The sequence below is a fragment of the Dermacentor albipictus genome, chromosome 8, assembly GCF_038994185.2.
Source record: "Dermacentor albipictus isolate Rhodes 1998 colony chromosome 8, USDA_Dalb.pri_finalv2, whole genome shotgun sequence".
In the NCBI taxonomy this organism is placed as follows: domain Eukaryota; kingdom Metazoa; phylum Arthropoda; class Arachnida; order Ixodida; family Ixodidae; genus Dermacentor; species Dermacentor albipictus.
The window spans coordinates 96613382-96632739 of record NC_091828.1 but is presented as its reverse complement, the minus strand read 5'-3'; the positions used below and the strand labels follow the sequence as shown (position 1 = coordinate 96632739).

The window sequence follows — 19358 nt, the reverse complement described above, 5'->3', positions numbered from 1 at the left end:
TGCTTGAATGGGCGCTTGGACATCTGGAAAAAAAAGACAGGTTTATTTTAGTCGGGGATTTTAATGCTCCCCACGCCAATTGGGGTTATAGGACAAATACAAAAAAGGGCAGAAACCTAGTAGAAGCAGTAGACAAATATAACATGCAACTAGAGACCTTACCCCTCGCCCCCACGAGACTTGGAAATAGCGTCTGCGGAGACACGTACCCAGACCTCACCTTTACATTTAACGTAAAAGAGGGACAGTGGAGGAACCTGGATGAAAATCTGGGAAGTGACCATTATATTATTAGTTACTCCACTACGACTCCCAAATTAAGAAAGCCTTTGAGAAACGCGAAACTTACAGACTGGACTGCATATAGACATTACCCGACCCCTCAGCATCCAATAGATTCAATAGAAGAATGGGTAGACGAAATGATGCAGGCATACCAAACTAACACAAAGCACGTCGCGCTAAGCGAAAAAACACCGGTAGTGGATCCCCACCTCGTCCATATGTGGGAAGGCAGGCGAAGTCTTACTAAACGATGGAAGAGACAGCGCTTAAACAGAAAGCTCAGAGCTAGAATAGAACAACTGACAGAACAAGCAAATGAGTATGCTAGGCAACTACAAGCGAACAACTGGATACAATTTTGTGACTCGTTACGGGGAACGCTCTCAACAACCAAAACATGGGCAATTTTACGGAGCATGCTTGATCCATACAATACAAAAACAGTCACTACTAGAGCATTACGCACATTGGTAGGAGAGTTTAAGGGGGATGACGCATCCTTGATCCAAACCCTGGCAGACAGATACATCGGGACAGGAGGAGATAACATCGATAAGAGAGAGTACAAAGGCATGGATAATCCCAAGCTTGATGCACCCATAACGAAACAAGAAGTATATGCCGCCGCTCTTGCATTAAAACGTAACTCAGCCCCAGGCGAGGACGGCATCACGAATGCTATGTTAAGAAATATGAGTGATCAGCAACTGGAACGCCTAACCCGGTACTTCAATGAGAAAATCTGGGAAATGGGAGAGCTTCCTAATCAATGGAAAGAAGCGACCATCATATTAATACCTAAACCGGGGAAAGCTAGAACATTGCAGAATCTCAGGCCAGTATCGCTAACCTCCTGCTTAGGCAAACTTTTCGAAAAGGTCCTTCATATCAGGCTTACCAGCTATATTGAAGGGCACGAACTTCTCTCGCACAACATGTACGGCTTCAGACAACATCTTTCTACACAAGACATATTCGTAAGGCTACGAGATGACGTGCTGCAAAATGTACCTACAGGGGGAGAGAACATCATAGCAGCGCTTGACTTAAAAAGCGCTTTTGATACGATCTCCCATACCCTCATACTTGAAGAGCTCGAAAGAATGGGCTGTGGAATTAGGATCCACAATTACATCCGCTCTTTCCTTACTGAACGTAAAGCCACAATAGGTATAGAAAATATTCGATCTTCCAAACTCCCAATGCCTAACAGAGGCACACCACAGGGTGCCATCCTCTCACCACTTCTATTTAATGTCGCAATGAACCGCTTGGCACGACAACTAGAGAAAATTAATGACCTCAACTTCGCGTTTTACGCAGACGACATCACGTTATGGGCCTGCAAAGGCTCGTTAGGGCAAAAAGAACAAACTATCCAGGAGGCTATCGACTCGGTGAAGGACTTCGCAGAACAAAACGGTATGCAATGCGCTCCGGAAAAATCTGAGTTTATCCGGATCCACGGGCGTAACTACAGAAACAAACCGAACATCCACCTAACTATGGGTGACCAGACGTTACCAGAAAGAAATATGATCAGAATACTAGGACTATGGTTACAAAGCAACAAAAGAGCCACTCACACCATTGCGACTCTAAAATCAAGCACGAGGAGCATCGCTAGACTAATTAGCAGAATTACAAAGAAAGGTAAAGGGCTCCACGAAAACGAAACCATAACACTAGTCCAGGCTTTTATTCTTAGCAAAATAACATATGGACTACCATATCAAGAGCTAACCCCGTCGGAAATCAAAGAAATCGACCTACTAATACGTGGCGCGTATAAGGCAGCGCTTGGGCTTCCTAAGAATGCGGCAAACGAGAGGGTGCAAGCTCTAGGCATATACAACACATTTGAAGAGTTAAGAGCAGCCGTTCTCATGACACAAAGAGAACGACTATGCCTCACAAGCACAGGTAAAAACGTTCTGTCGCGTTTAGGTTACCCATTGCGACCGCAGTACTCCAGGGAACAAACGACCGCAATGCCGGATCCAATACGCGAGCGCATAGTGGTCTCCCCAATCCCACGCAACATGAACAAAACTTATCACACAGCGAGAAGACAAGCGAGAGCTAAACATCTTCAGAAAACCTTCGGCAGTAATCAAGATGTAATGTATACTGATGCAGCTAGATTTAGCAAAGGACATGTAATAGTGGCAGTTCAACCCACACGCCAGGGAACGCTTCACACATCAGCCTCGATACGTACTAGGTGCACTGCTACAGCGGAAGCAGCGGCGATTGCTCTCGCTATCGCATACAAGGAAAAGCAAAGCAGCTCAGCTTTAATAATGTCCGATTCACAAGTGGCATGCAGAATGTACCTACAAGGCAACATACCACAAGTCGCCCTTAAGATCATAGGCGACACATTGAAAGAAGATCATGCAATATTATGGTGTCCTGGCCACGAGGGTATCTCGGGAAACGAACAGGCACACACTCTAGCTCGAGGCTTTACTAACCGAGCTGGAGATACGCACAACGATGAAAAAGACGATCGCCTACTGGTCCGCGATATACTGGAGCACCAGCGAAGAACCCGGCAACAGTACGCCCCACCCCACAAACTACTCAATGTAGAGGAGGCGCAGAAATATAGAAGAATACAGACGGATACCTACCCACATTTGGGTAGATACCATAAGATAAACCCAACCTTGTACACTAACTCTTGCCCGTGGTGCGGGTCATGGCCTTCATTGCCTCACGTAACATGGGAGTGCGCCAAAAGACCTCATGCCATTAATTCACCTTTGGTACTCACCTTGCTAAGGGAGCCCTGGGAGGCCATCCTCGCTCTTGCTGACCTTGAGGCCCAGAAAGGCCTCTTGGACCAAGCTGGGCGGGTCGCGATGGCCACTGGAGTCTTGGAATAGGGACCCACCCTGCACCGCTCCCTTCCACCATTTTTTTTTTTGCCTCATCAATAAATGTTTATTCCTCCTCCTCCTCCTTAGCCATCAAATTCAGTGTATCAGAAATGACTTGCTGGGACTTGCGCGGCTAAGGCCTTTTGCTTGAGAGTATTACACAGGTAGAATAAATAAACAATAAATTAACAGTAATGTAGATATGATTCAAGAAAAAGATTTAGTCACAGGTTAACGATGCAAGCATGTACAAGCTTCGTGAAGGAAACAGGTTAAGCCTAGTAGAGTATAGGTGTTAAGCAAGATATAATGTGCACATACACAAACATATTCCGCCAGGATGCATTCAAACCAGAATTAATTTTTAACGAACGTAACAAAGACTACAATGTTCAGCAAAAAACGTTTGCAGTTAAGCTACCTAGCAAACGACTAACTAGTCACAGGTATGTAACTTTCATTAAGGGGTCACAATTGTATATTCCTTGCAGTTGAATGTTGCACATAGGACGAGTGCAAATTACTAATGCAGAATTTAGAGAATGAACTGAAACGAAGATTCTATATACGCAATAGCTGTCAGCATAGCATGCATACTAAGTTACGGTAAGCATAACTTACATAATTAGCAATCACACTTATTTAATCACGCACCGCCTGTCACCATGGCCCGTATTGCACTTACAAGAAGTGCTCTGGAAAAGACTACTTGAGAATGTAACTCGCTAAACTCAGAAGAGAGTACACTTAAACATATAGGCATGCCGCACATCCGACATTATATATATAACGCGAATAAGTGTCTAGGAGGAGAATGTTCTTCAGTTTCTGTTACTGAAATTGAAATTGAGATAACATTAATCGGATGTTGCGGCTACATGCGCAGTTTTGATTACGTTAAGCGTCACAATAACGTCCTACATCGAGAGTAAATGCCGTAAGTTTTGATATAATAATAATGATATAATGGCGAAAGTTAAGAAATACCATTGAAAACGGCATTAGGCAAATTATAACTGTAATGATTTCAGTTTACTAAGGCAGATATCATTCATATGTAGCTGTAGCTTCTAGGCTACGCGTTTGATGACTGAGTTGTGAGAACGCACCTTACTAAATATGTCATTAAGTTTCAGTGCCACGAAGTATTCCAATATGTGCCACCACGTGAGTGGTACTGAGATTTATGTCCTTAGGCAGTTAATGTCATATATTTTGTCGGTTAATAAACAGGTGAAATGTATGCATTATGCTCTTGGACAAAAGTGTACAGTGCTCACGGAATGAAACGCGTCAATTTAGGGCTAAGTAATGCGCATAGTTTCGTTTCAACCGGCTGCAGTACTTGTCACATCGACGTAATTGTGGCGCGTACACTTACATCGGAGTCCTCTTCACCTTTGGTGATCAAATTCCTAGCGACATGACATGGTGCTCTCGCGTACTTTGCACATATGTAAGGTTCTACTAAATGCTCCGTGTCCTATTTCATTCCGTGAGCACTGTACAGCCTACGGAAGCCACAAAGTGTGCTTTTTTTTCTGCGCATGCCAAAGTTGCAGATGCACACTTTTAATGACCGAGGAATATGTTCTTCGGGACATGCTTTTTACCATGGTGCTATGGAAAATGCAATATTTTTCACCTTGGCGACTTACCGGTACTGGCTTCTTGCAAAACTGTTTTTGTCCTTCGTCTCGTAGGCCCAGCCGGCCGCAAAGACAGCAACTGACAAACCACAATTACGAGCCAGCTGAACGGCCTGAAAGAGAGTTTTTTGAAAACAGCTGCCGAAACTGATGTTGCAGTTGTATACTCATTCGACAAGAAGACAAAGCGGGTTTACTAGGGTCTACTGTAACCGTGTGAAGGTGGAAACCTTTGGCCAAGTATGTTTTTCATCAAAAGAAACTAAGCAACCTCGCGCGCGCGATTTCAGCTGACTTCGAAATGTCTGAACAAGAACGGCAGATTGGGCAAGTTGGTGGTTTTTTATAATGCTTAAAAATAGCGCTAAAGACGCACATGGGACAACAGAATAGAGGATAGTAGACACACGGTGCTGTAAACCTACATAAATCCACATAAAGTGTGTAGTTTTTCTCTTCTTGCACAAAAGCACATGAAAGGACTGGATAGCAAGCAGCCATGTCCAAACTGTGCGGATGTTTCTATCGCTAGAAGACACTTGTGAGGTGCTTAAGAAGGCATCTGTTTAGCATTAACTTATTGAGCTCTAGTCCATTACCAGCACTGAACTTCTTTACCGCTTCACCTTACTGAAGAACAAATGGCTCGTGTCAGAACGGAATCGGATATCCTTACTAAATGCCAGAAATACCTTGTACGTGTCGAAGCCACCAGGGTACGGCGTGCCTCTTGCGTACACGTCAACCCCAGCGTAGACGTCGGCCTTGCGGTTGCCTGCCAGTTGTGCCGACCTCTGGAGCATGACTTCAGTCCACCGGAAGTTGAGGAAGATGCCATCGCATAAGTCGAGAAAGCACGAATTTTTTTCGTTGAGCTCGTTGTGTGGCTTGGCCTTTCCGTTGACGTCGACAGCATCGTACCAGAGGACAAGAGAGCCAGGCACAGCTTTGTGTACTTCTGTGGTGACGGCCTTAAGGAAGCCCTTTAGTACTGGAACGCAGCTGCGTTGCTGAAAACAAACGTGATTCTACTGTTTTGGTGACTGTTCGCACAATGGCGCTGCACATTACCCGTAATCTTTATATATTTGCAAGCACACTATATTATATAGCCCCATGACCCTACTATTTGAGACGACCTCTCATTCATTCCTCTAACCACCTTAATTTAGGGGTAGCCAAATATTCGAAAATATTGAATAACCAATCATATAATGTCCTATTTGATCCAATCTTGGAATCGAATAGTCAGTATTCGTAACACAAACATTTTTGTTACGCTTTCCGTCGTCAGAGACCTTGGCGTCTTCTCAGGTCTCGGTAGTACTGGCGTCATCGGCTGGCTTAAGCTCTACGAACCCATTAGTGCTAACAACAAGGTAGGACCCTATTGCTATGCTAGTCAACGTTATCTTTTACCTCAGCGAAACGCTTCGGGTATGGTTCCATGCCCACGAACACGATCTGACAAGCTAGGATAGTTTCGAGCATAAGAATCGTGATTTATGTGCAAAACCACACGTTTTCGAAGGTAGCCGTGCTGCGGTGCATTCATCTGATTGTGTCAACCAGTGCTTCCACTGTCGACGCCATGATTAAAGAGTGGCACCGCCTTGATCAAGCGTGACACCGACGCACATCAGTTCGCGCACCTGACGAATACAGCAGTGACATCGTCGTGCGATGTTCTCTTTAGCCCAATCGACAGCTAGATGACGCTACGCGTATTTTAAGCATGAACTTGAGGCGCCCGCTCCAACTACCCTAGAACTCAAAGCCTTCGGCCAACCTTTGGTTCGGTCGCTCCTCATCCAAGCAGTCGTCCGACAGACGATCGCCAACACAGATATCTACTTTTTCCTCGGCACTTTGCGAGGCTAATGCCATGGAACCTCAGCGATTTTCGTCTGATGCCACATTCCAGGCCAAAAGTTATTCCCATTGACCAACAGCAGGCTACCGTGGTTGAAAAGGTGATGCTAACAACGGTATAACCTTACGTGGATATTTTCTTTCTTTCTGGGCAGTGCTATATGCATGCGCACTTGTAGATAAATTTGTATTTAGCCCTACCCGTGCATTTGTTTACCTAAAAATATCGATATCTTCTAAATAGTTGAAACAGTCAAGTGTGAATTATCAAACATCCGATCGCTGATAAGTTATCCTCGGTGGCTACGAAACAAATTACGCTTTGGAACATGCTATATATATTTGTCGGGGATTAGGACAGTACTCCTCAACCATGGTCATTCGCCCTGATCACCGTGATGAATTGCCGCGTCAGTTAATTGCCCACAACGTACCTTCGCGCACATAATTTTGCTGAACAGGTCCAACCAGAACAGTGTTAGCCCATAAGCAGTGTGCTAGAAAGGTTCTCATTTTTACAGTACTATATTTACTCGATTGTAACGCGTCTTTCTTTTTCCATGATTTTCGTTGCTTGAACTCGACCCTCACGTTACGTTCGAATAACGCAAAATTTACAATTTTAAACCAAATATTATAAATTCCGCGGTTTTTAACGTTACGTTGGCACCCTGTACCTGTGTTTCTCGTTTTAATCTATAGAAAATGCGACCCAACTCAAGATTTCTTTTTTTCTTAGAGGCGACGCCCTTTTCGCTGTGCTTGTGACTGGTGTTACGTTTGCGGTGCTTCAATACCCTGTGGTCTTTCACGATTCGACTACGTTCATTCGAAATGTTACGGCGGCGCTGAGCGTTCGGTATGACGACCACTTGGACAGAGACTCGAGTAAGTTTGATGGCCGAGGAGATGGGAACTCGGCGGCTCGACGTCAATGAGTCAATGAATTTCGGATGGTGGCGCCAATGGGACGACCTTTGTAGAGCGTTCGGAAGGGCCTCGTAGTGGCCTGGTGCTGTCCCCAAATAAAATGGCTGTGTGGTCTTTTAAGTAGTAGTTAATCCCAAACCCGCTCGAAGGCACGGATGACTTGATTCTCGGGCGATAACTTGCAGAAGTATAGTTTCGCTTTCGCGAGACTTGGCTCGTTTTGGCACCGATTTCCTCGAAGTATACGGCCGACAACGCTCTTGACATTGGTAGCGAGCTTGGCAAAGCGCCTGGAGCGCTTGCCTGGGACGCTTTCGGTGCCGAATCACGCGAAATTTCGCGAAAATGAAAGCATCGCCTAAAGTCATCGCCCGAGAATATAGCCCAAGGAAAGCTCCGTCTCCTTCTCAGGCGACGATGATAAGTGAGGATAACTCGTTTCCGAATTGATTTTTTGAATAAAGGTACCATTTCACTTTCCGTTCATCTCGCGTTACATCAGCGGTTCTTTTTTATTTTTTTCGCTGACTGAGAAGTGGGCCCTCGCATTACAGTCGAGGTCGCTTTGGATTCGAGTAAATACGGTAATTGTGTTTTTGAGATGTCATCCTGGTGTGTGCAGTGTACAGGCAATGTGTGAAGGTAATATGCAGAGATACGTGCTGTGGCCCGTATTATACGTCAAATCCCTCGCTTTCAAAAAGTCAATTCATATTTCTATTTGTGAAGTTAAAGTTGCCCTCTCAGAGCATGTGTGATAGCGCACGAATCTGCTACAAGATACCAAAACCAACTCACCACTTGACACCCGATGCTGATTAGCCATCCATCAAACCGGCACACGGATGCAACATGTGCTAGCTGGGCTGCCACCTGGGGCACGAGACCTAAGTTTTTGATCTCATCAATAGTTTTGCCATCGTCCTTGCCTAAGATGAAAGTTCCTGGAAAGGCGGGAGTAGTGAAAGAAGAAAATGCGACGTAACAATAAGCCGCTTTCTGACATAATTATGGCTGTGCAATTTGAAAAGCGCGAATTTTAATTAAATTTCACGCTCTATAAGTACTACAGTCGTCTGCCTTTATAAATATAAACATGACGAAACCACAGACTCTAGTTTGAACTATCTAAAGATTTCTAGAGTTGATTGAAATGCACTTCCAAATGCAAATAAATTTTGTAAGAATTCATTACACACCTGACTCTGAACAGATGTATGGCTAGAAGAGAAACACAAACTGACATGCGGCCATTTGAATTCGTGGAAACCATGTCAGCAGCATCACCCGATAGCTTTGCCCATTAGTTTAAGCGACACCCTTAGTATCCATAGAGTATACACTGCCAAACCTAAATACAAGTAACCATAAAAACGCAGCCGACTGTGTTTGACTAGGTATAAGACTAGAGCTGTAGATATACAAATATTCCAATTACATTCATAAAAACTATGTTGGATATGGCTGAATCTCATAGAGCTGTGACCACGAATTCTCATGGCGTGAATAATGTGATTAAGTAACGTGATTGACGTAAGCTGGAATGCTCACATTCAACACATCGCCACAAAAGCATGCAAAAAACTTAGTTAATGCCTTCATATATTTGATTTGTACACATTCCACTTACGCTTGAACTTTTTCGTCCGCCCCTATGTAATGCCCTAACGGGCCCTTAGGGTACTCAAATAAATAAATAAATAAATAAATAAATAAATAAATAAATAAATAAACGGTGCACGTTATGACTAAACAAACTTGGTCAATGCTCCCTCAGTATCTACGTTCAGCCACGCTTCTTTCTGCTCCCTGGCGAGCCAAAAAGTTTTAATTGACCAAAAGTTTCAACTATATGAGCGGCTCCACAATGGAAACTGAAGCACAGCGTCTCAGCTAGTATACGTAACATTTGTTTCAATAGAACAGAATTTGAAAACCATATTTGCTTTGAACGACTTCAAAAGTCAATTCTTCCGAGAAGCTCCACACGACTCACCTAGAACTTTGACGCCATGCTTGTGGGCAGCCGAAATCCAGCCCGGAGGAGGAACCGTGACCATGTGGTGCGAGTAATAAATGAACGTGTCGATAATCTGCCAGTGGTGGAACCGGTACACGTGCCGCTCACTACAGCCGTGGATGAACCTGCAGTTGCAGTCAGCGCGAAAAGTAAGCCTAACTTCGTCTCCAAAAATACCGCATGTAAAGCCGACAGCCTGTAGTGCATGTGCACACATGTGCGGATCCTGCCCCAGCCCTAGCGAAAATATTCGTACGAGCCGCCTCCTTGGACTGACGTAGAAGACGACGATGGCCGGGGTGTAGCACGTGTTCAGTCATCTTGGCCATCCCTGTAGATAGTCTCTGTTTATAAATCGTGCTTCACTTTACTCGTTTTCACGGCCCGTCACATATTGGTGGAGTTGCGGGGTATACTCTCACCACTAGACGGAGCTTCGAAGCGGTCGGTGCTGCGGCGTGACCACAATGGAGCACGAGTAGGAATTTGCGTCGTCGCCACGGACCACGATTGTCTTAGCCCACCCTCGAAACCCCGGAACGTTAAATGGGACCGATGGCACCGACGTTGAGTAGTGGCTGACGCAATACGAAGCGCAATCACTGAGACCTGCTGGTCGTGCTGGCCAATGTGGTCTCTTATCTGAGTGGAACGGCAAAGTAATTGTGTTATGACAATCTTGTGGCCGCATTTGGGAGCTGTTATACATTTCAGCGAAAGCTCCGTGATCTGTTCGGTAAGGCATCCAGTCGCAAAATCGCTGCGAAGAAACAGCTGTCAACTCGAGCCCAAACGTCCAGGATGCCCTACGCACATCCTGTGTGCATATACGACGTGCCTGTACTACACGCACGACGTGCTGACACTGTGCCGTAAAGCTGACAGCGACATGCCAGAGTCTGACGAGATTGGCCACGAATTGAAAGGGATAGCGGACGACGCATTCAATCTATTCATGTGCAGAAATTGTCCTACCGTCGATGCCGTGACCGAGGAGTGCCATCGCTTGGAGAAGGCCAAGAGCCGCCGTATTGAACGACCATTCGCGCGGCTTCCGAACACCGCCGCGGCGTCTCCATGGGCAGAGCGGTCGCCATCTCACCTTTCAACGCCTTCGGCCGAATTGAGAGAGAGAGAGAAACAACTTTACTGGTCCATTATGAACTGAAACGCGTTAAGCGTCTGATGGGGTGGCTCCCTCTTCGCGGGCTCCATATGCTTCCAGCAGTGGCGTAGCCAGAAATTTCGTTCGGGGGGGGGGGGGCTCACATTGCAGCTCGGTCTCCTCCTTAAGAGGAAGCTTGAGCTCGGGTGCTCGTAGCTAAATACATGAAAAACGAAAATTCGTTTTTCTCGGCAACCAACGCACCGAATTTGACGAGGTTTGTTGCATTTAGAAGGAAAACTTAAATTCTAGTGACTGTTGGTTTCGAATTTTTCATTTAGGTTGTCAATTCTTTATTGAAGATTCACCGAAATAGCACATTTTCAGAAATCTAAACTCAAGTTTAAAACTATGCAACTCACCAATGAAACATATCACAATTCTGTGAATTGCAGCTAATAGTACATCTACAGCGGAAAAAATTCTATGCTACACGTGAATCTAAAAAAAATTTGCATTAAGGAAATACGGCTTTTGCAGAATCCTTTTACACAACGTAACCAATTCACGTAAGATACGAATTGACACACCAAATTTGTCCGCTTTGACTGTTATAACAGACACCGTTTACTGAACAGCGACATGTGTGCTTGATCCAGAGCTATTAGTTTGTAAACGTCGTGCTTCTATTTTTTTTTTAACTTTCGAGTTTTTCAAAATGTTTAAACAATGTAAAGGCCCTGAATCGAAATTCCGCTTCCAACAGACACTAGAATTTAACTTTCTCTCTCAAATGCAACAAATTTCATTAAAAGCGATCCGGAGGTATCAAAAATATCACACGAATTTTACAACTATGTTAGTTCGAAACCAGGAAGGCAGTGCATGCCGCTGATATGAAAAATGTAAAGGCCATGAAATTAACAAGCTGATGACAAATATTAATGAAACATTGTCATTAAAGAACGTTCTTTGGATTCTTGTACATATGCAACGGCCAGTGAAAAATCTCAATGACGCTGTCATTTGTTCCAATGTATAACGCAGGAGCAGCTGTCACTGTTCGTGTATCGTGAGTAATTGCACCGAAATAATAGCCGCAACAGAGAGCGCGTATACAAAGCAGAAGTTCTGCAAAATAAACGAAGGCGAGCCAAATGAAAGTCAGCCAATGCGAATATATGACAAACGGGGTACCGTATTCAAATGTAGTCTCCATGATCATTTAGACATTTGCGCCTTTGTCTAACGAGTCACGTGATTCTCGTCTCATTAAATTCCTTGGGTTGCTGCTTCAAAAAGTCTGCAACTGACTCTTCCACGTCATCGTCCGACAGGAATCTGGTTCGCTTGAGCTGTTTTTTCAGATGCTCCAAAAAGTGGAAGTCGCAAGGCGACAGGTCTGGGCTGTATGGCGGATGTTGCAGCGTTTCCCACTTGAGCATTGCAAGTTTTGTGTTAACCACATCAGCGACGCGGGGACGGCATTGTCGTGGAACAAGATGACCCCATTCGGCAATTTTCCACGTAGTTTGTTGTTGATTATGACACGCAGTTGTTCTGGCGTTTTACAATCACGAAAAAAACTGATAGTCTCTCAAGATTCATTAAATTCTATCAGTAATGGCCCCTGACGATCGAAACAAGAAAGTCAACAACACCTTTCTGGTGGAAATGACGGCCTTTCCTTTGTTGGGGATGGTGAATTCGAATGTTTCCACTGTAAGCTTTGCTGTCGTGTTTCAGGCTCGTAGAAGTGGCACCATGGTTCGTTCCCGATCACAATTGGAGACAAGAAGTCGTCACCCTTATTGCGATACCGGATCAGATGAGTTAAAGAAGGGCTGAACTTCTCCGTCTACTGGCGGTAGTTCAAAATCTTGGGCAACCATTGCGCACACGAAAGCGGATAACCGTCATGATGTTCATGAATTATGGCGTGAACCAAACCGTGACTGATGTTCACACGCTCTCCCAGTTCATCGATACTTATTCTCCATTCTTGTCTCATCAGCTCATCAACCTTTTCAGTTTTGTTAAGGGTGATTGCACGATGGCTTTGGCCCGGCCTTGTATCGTCTTTGCAACTTTCGCGTCCTTCTTTGAAGCGTTGCTCGAATGCTTCACAGTGGCCCATGAAATGCAATGTTCAACGTACACGGCAGCCATACGGCGACTAATTTCTTTTGGGGAATACTTTCAGCTGTCAAAGACCTCAGGGCACCACACTGCTCAACTTCTAGAGCGTCTATTATGCACTCAACCATGTTCAACCTAGTGTATGAGAGCATTAAACAACTTTGATACTCACACCTGCGTGTCACTTTTGTAATAGAGAGATGCCTCTGTGTCACGTGCATGCCTCAGATAATGGACCGAACAATTATTGCGCGGGCTGGGTTGGCTCACTTTAGTTTTACTTCCCTTCGTACATTAGAAATGCGAAGATACAATGAAATATATAAATGCGAAGATACTGCTTGATAAAATGCAAAAAGGTGTCACTGGAAACAAAGTTCATTGCATGTGTACACAAAACTCCGCAACAAGATATTTAAATATAGGTATAAGTCTCCAATAAATCCACGTATTTAAGAAAGGTCACTGTATACAATGCGTCAAACAAGGCAAATAAACATGTTGCGCAATTAGAGATTCACAGAATCCTGGATCCCATCCCCATTCCATCCACTCCCCCTGATGTATCGCGCGCGACGGAAGGCGGCGCGCTTGCTCCGCTTTTTCTCTTTTGCGCACACAAGACTGAGCCACCATCGTCGTCTCACCAATTCCAGCCCCCATCCCCCTCCCTACGCTTTCACTCGCACATACAGCGTGTGGCGCGTGGTCACCACGTTGTCGCCCTTGAACTTTATACGAAACATGTGGGCGACGGCCGGAATGCGCCTGGAGTGTCCATACAATTGCTATCGCAATGCTATATAATAAGACTATCCGGCAACTGAACCGTCCTGTGGCCCATTACAGTCCGCAAAAGTAGTAACAAAATCGAGCTTTCACCATACAACAATTCGCTGCGCCACAACAATGTCTTCTTTCTTTTTTTGTGTGGAGCCGAGGCACCGAAATTAAAAAGCGCAAAGTATGTTGGCCACAATCGAATGCCTACTTTGGGCACCTAATGTAGCTACGGAAAGAATATCGAAGAAAACGTGAGACGCGTGGTCCACCGAGAACGATACGCATACTGCTCGGTATATCCTACACTGGCGAGACAAGACGTTACGGAGAGGTTGCGCTCAAGCGAACGCCATGCAATTCGTCGAGTCCCCACAGTGATGGCGGCGGGCGACGATAGTTTATTTTTCTCCTCTGCTAGCCATAAAGTGCCCAAAACTCTGCACGCGAAAATCCACTCGGACAGAGAAAAGCGAATGCGCACCGAAGTGCGCCGCGCGGTGGTCGGAGCAACACGAGAAAAACGCATGCGCGCTGGCTGCCTCTGGCAGCCCGTGGGTAGGGTAACGAGGACAAAAAAATAGAAGAGGCTCAATGTTTCCTCGCGAATAAAAGTCGAAGTAGAAAAAATAAATAGGAACGTAGTTACCTTGGCTCACTTTACTGTCTTGACACGGATGCTTTGGCGTTAGTGGAGGAAAAATGTTGATATTCTTTTATGTGTCATGACGGCACAAATGAACTACCACAACGCTTCATCTCATCCGACGTCGCTGCTGGCTTTTTCAACTTGTCTGATAGTGTGTTGATTTGGCTTGTCTCGTTGTATGGTCCGATGTAAGACTTTAGAAAAATCAGTGCACCTTTGGCGTCCAATATTTATAGTAACATCAAACCCACAAAGTTCCGCAATTGAAATTCTAAAGCACAACTTTGGAAATGTCAATGCAACTTTCACATCAAAGGTTTATGAGAACTTTATACCCATAAATTTCGGAATTGACATTCATGCGCTGCGTAGGTTCCGCGGCCTCCGCAAGATGCCGTGGCGAGCCAGTTTGCCATCAAAACGCCCTTGCAACTTTGTGCTCGGATGGGGCTGATTGCGTTATGTGACTCCCGGTGCATGGGCGCGTCCGCGAAATCCAGCCGGAGTTCACATGGTTCGCGCTGGATTATGTTTTCGAGCGTGAAAAATACATTCTAGAGAAAATTCCGAATAATTTCCGGCACCGGGGATTGCCTGGGTGAGCGGTGCATGGACAGCACGACAAAATTTCGGGGGGGGCTGAAGCCCCATAAGCCCCCCCCTTGGCTACGCCCCTGGCTTCCAGGGCCGCCTGGTCCCTGTGGATCAGTCGGAGCTGGTCTTCCAGGGCGGGGCTGGACAGCATGATCTCCCATCGCTCGGAAAGACTGGGGATAGCAGGGGAGTTAGTTATGGTTATAGGTGGGGTGTGGTCTATGGAAAAATTGCACTCTCCTATGACGTGCCGAAGGGTGCCTAATGCATTTCAGTGAGGACATGTGTTCTTATATCTCTCTGGGTACATTTTGTTCTGGAGGCAGGGGTGGGGAAAGGATCCTGTCTGGATTTGCCTGTATTGACGAGGATTGTCCGCTGCGGGATCGAAGCGATGGCTCCAGCTAGCCTCTTGGCCGACTCTAACGCTGGCGACTGGAACGCACCGACGATTTGACTCGTCCAAGCCATTGTGTGATGCAAACTAGCGAATCTCGGGGTTCACGCTGCTTAGGGCGTGGATAGTCGTACGTCCACTTCTGGGACTTCGACATCGTTACGCGGTCATCAAAGGTTCGTTTCACGGTGTCGGAACCCTGCTGATTGGAGAACTGAAGACGATCGGCCTACCTGCTATAACTGCCGCCGTGTCCGGCACGTTGCTCGCTACTGAAGCAACCGTTGGTCGTTCCAGCAACGCACTCCATTCTTTACCCGTGCTCGCCGCCTTGAGCCACTTTCAGCAGCACACCCATACAAACCTGACGCTGCCACGACACGGTCCAGCCCCTCGCCGTCACCTAGACGTCACCAGTCGCGTTCGCAACCTTTCCGCCGTCCGTCCTCCCGCTCTTCGCCACCTCGCCGCGCGACGTCGCCGAGCAACCATGGCTCCTTCACTGCAGAAAACTAGACGGTGCAGCGCCCGGAGGTAACGCTGCATCCACGACTCCGCTCCAAGACCCTCTAGTTACTCTGCCGACTCGACGATGTGTGCTGGACGTTGACGTCTACGGCGTGACCATCTCTATACTTTTCGACACCGGGGTACATATTTCTCTCGCGAGCTCTGGCCTTCGTAGCTGTACACCGCTCAGTAAGAGTGGCGGATGTAAGAACTCCAGCCGTCCTTGGAATGTGCACCGCCCGCATCACCATCGCCGGTCGCCCAACTTCTATCTTATTTGCCGCTCTTGAACAATGTCCTTATGATGTTATACTTGGCACGGACTTTCTCACAACTTATTCTGCCCTAACTGACTGTGCGACTGGCCTCCTGCAGCTCGAAATACCTCACCCAGCCGATGCTCCAACCACGTCTTCGGCCCGTCTCTACCCTCTCGACTATGTGCGCATGTCCCTCCCCCCAAGCCGCCATGTATATTTCCGTGATATGGAGCCCTCCTGTGGCTGATGTTAATTACGTGCTCTCCCCGGTAACAGACTTTCTGCTCACACCCTCGTGAATGTAACCGGCAATCGCATCTGCGTTCCCGTTTTAAACTTCAGACCCACTCCTGAATTGATTCGAGCAGGCATGTAACTCGCCGCCATCCCTGCTGCCGAAGACTGCGAACTGACAAGCCAGCGTTGGATCCCTCCAGTCCCTCCAGTTCATCCTTAATTTGTACCACAACCAGTTCACTGCGCGATAACTTTGGCGAAATGACCCTTGCTGACCTTTTTGCTGCTCAAGCTACCGACCTTCGCCTCCTCCTGGCGGCATACCACGACGTTTTCGACTTCAACGATCGTTTTTTGAGCCAAACGTCTGTTGTCCAGCATCGAATCGACACCGGGGACGCGACCCATATCCGCCGCCGTCCCTATCGTGTCTGACTCGCTGAGCGCCGGGTGATCCAAGGAGAAGTTGACAAAATGTTCACAAAAGCTGTCATCCAACCTTCTTCCAGTCCATGGGCGTCCTTGTGGTGCTAGTCAAAAAGAAAGACGGCAGCTGGCCCCTTTGTGTTGACTAGCGACACTTGAACAACACATCACGCGCAAGGACGTATACCCACTGCCAAGAATCGATGACCTCTTGGACTGCTTCCACAGAGCCGCGTACTTTTTTTGTCCGTCGACCTGTGCTCCGGATATTGACAGATTACCGTTGATGTCATGGACCGCGAGAAGACTGCGTTCGTCACACCAGATGGACTTTACCAGTTTGAGGTTATGCCCTTTGAATTGTATAATGTCCCCGCAACCTTCGAGCGAGTGATAGATTATCTCCTTAGGGGCTATAAGTGGTGTACTTGTCTTTGCTATCTAGATGAATTGATTGTCTTTTCGCCTACTTTTGAGAACCACCTGACCCGCCTGTCGGCCATTCTCGATGTGTTTCGCTGCGCTGGCCTGTAACTTCTCTAAGTGTCGTTACGTTCGGCATCACATCACCGTTCTCGGTCACCTTGTCCTCATGGTGTCCAACCTGACACCAACAAGGTGCGTGCCATCGAAGACTTCCCTGTTCCTCGCTCAGTCAAACATGTCCGGAGCTCTGTGGCCTTGTGCTCTTACTTCCGCCGCTTTGTCAGAAACCTTGCCGACATTGCCCGGCCGCTTACTGATCTACTCATAAACGACGTCCCGTTTTTCTTGGGGTCATGAGCAATCTGCCGCATTCACAAACCCTACTCAGTTTACTTACATCGCCGCCCATGTTGGCGCATTTTGACCTTTCGGCCCCTGCAGAAGTTCGCACCAAAGCTAGTGGCCACCAAAATAAGTGCAGTTCTCGCCCAATGCCAGAACGGCCAGGAACGTGTCATTGCTTACGTCAACCGCCTTCTCCCGTCGTCGGAGCGGAATTTTTCGATAAAATCTATTGAATTCATTTGTGGCCATTGTGCATTGTTCATCAAAATTTATGACACTAAAATTGAATTGAACTGAACGTGAGTAAAATTTTCTCGAATTTAGACTCAGACACTTTTTGCATGTGCTATTGGCTCTCCCTATAACAGTTTACCAGGTTTCTAAGCTAACGTAGTTGTCGATAACTGCGTATGGGCTCCGGGTGTACTTTTTGCTAAGGAGAGAAAGCATTGTGACCATTACGTATAACTATACTAGAGCGTTTAAAAACATACCAGAGCGTATTATCCGCGGAGAGAGATTGCAATGCTATAAATATTTTCATTTTTTGCATCGTGATTGTATAGATGGGGCATGGACTGCCACTACAGTGCTACCATTCAGTTACTTTTCTGACAACTTTGCAGTATTATTTAAGGTATTATATTTTCCTTAGATTACAATTTCTTAATTGTACGAGGCTCCACATGACATTATGAAAACACGCCACGGAGGAACACTAATGCGGCTTAGATGGGCACATTATTCAAAGCGCTATTCGCATTTTTGTGACGCGGAGGAGTCCTGAAGCCAAAGTTTTAACGTTTTCGAATTTCGCGCCTAAAGCACGACGCAGGTGACGTCGAAGTAAAGCTAAATTTGGCGATCTTTACGCGTATTTGTGCACTTGATGATTGTTTTGTAGACAAGGTGTTCTTGGGCGACTTCGTGCGGGTTTCGCATATCTGGGAGCTGGCTATCTATAATACGTGACCTCTTAACAAAACGGGCAATTACGTTGCTTTGGAATGCCGCGCGAACCTGGACAAGGCATCAAATTATAGATCTCAATGAGCCGAAAGCAGAGAAATAATCGGTAAGCGCCTTAATTACCAGTATGTGCGTAATTTACCCCAATATAGTCGAAAATTAACCGCATCGTACCGTAGACTGCGGTCTCCGGGATTAGCCCACTTGGCCTAGCTCTTGGTCTGGCAAAGTGCGTATTGGTTTCATCAAAGTATCATAGATATCATAGATATCATGGTATCATAGTAGCCAGGTCCCAGATATGCGAAACCCGCACGAAGTCGCCCAAGAACACCTTGTCTACAAAACAATCAAGTGCACAAAACGCGTCTTGCGCTTATGGGCGATTTAGGTTCGTTCCTTCTTTTTCAAATGCTTCATCGGTAAATAAGTATCTATAGTTCTTTATTCAAACTTGTGGGGGAAAGTGACGTCAACGTGCGGAAAACGGGTCGCGCGCTAAGCTTCGACGAAGACTGTAGCAGCAGAAATTGCGGGACGCAGACGGCAAAGAGGAATGAACAGACGTGGGCGTGGTAGGCCTCGAATTCACTCGCCTGTCCTCGTTGTAGCCGCCACCCATGTCGTGGCAGAAGATGGTCCTCGGGTCTCCTGGCTTACCGCGCTTGATCGCCTCTGACAGCGGCTCCACGGCGCACAGGAAGGGCTGCTCCTTGTACGCGAGCAGTTCGTCGAGCGTCCTGAGCGGTGCGGCCTCCCGATCGGGCTCCCATTTGATCTCCCTCACCTCGGCAGGGCCGCGCTTGGCCCGCGACAACTGAATGCCCATCTCAGGAACGGCAACCGGCGCTGTTGTGACCGAGCGGCCGCCTCGAACGCA

At 46.6% G+C, this 19358-nt stretch overlaps 1 protein-coding gene across 1 annotated transcript in view; it reads right to left on the bottom strand.

The window, feature by feature from the left end:
- LOC135912909 (cytosolic endo-beta-N-acetylglucosaminidase-like) overlaps nucleotides 1–19358 on the bottom strand; it is a 30761-nt gene extending 11403 nt beyond the window's left edge. Inside the window, exons 1-5 of the mRNA XM_065445510.1 lie at nucleotides 19075–19358; nucleotides 9618–9766; nucleotides 8420–8565; nucleotides 5512–5829; nucleotides 4829–4932 (exon numbers count right to left, since the gene is read on the bottom strand). Of these exons, the coding sequence (XP_065301582.1) occupies nucleotides 4829–4932; nucleotides 5512–5829; nucleotides 8420–8565; nucleotides 9618–9766; nucleotides 19075–19307 (950 nt within the window). The 5' untranslated portion in view covers nucleotides 19308–19358. The remainder of the gene's footprint in view (nucleotides 1–4828; nucleotides 4933–5511; nucleotides 5830–8419; nucleotides 8566–9617; nucleotides 9767–19074) is intronic.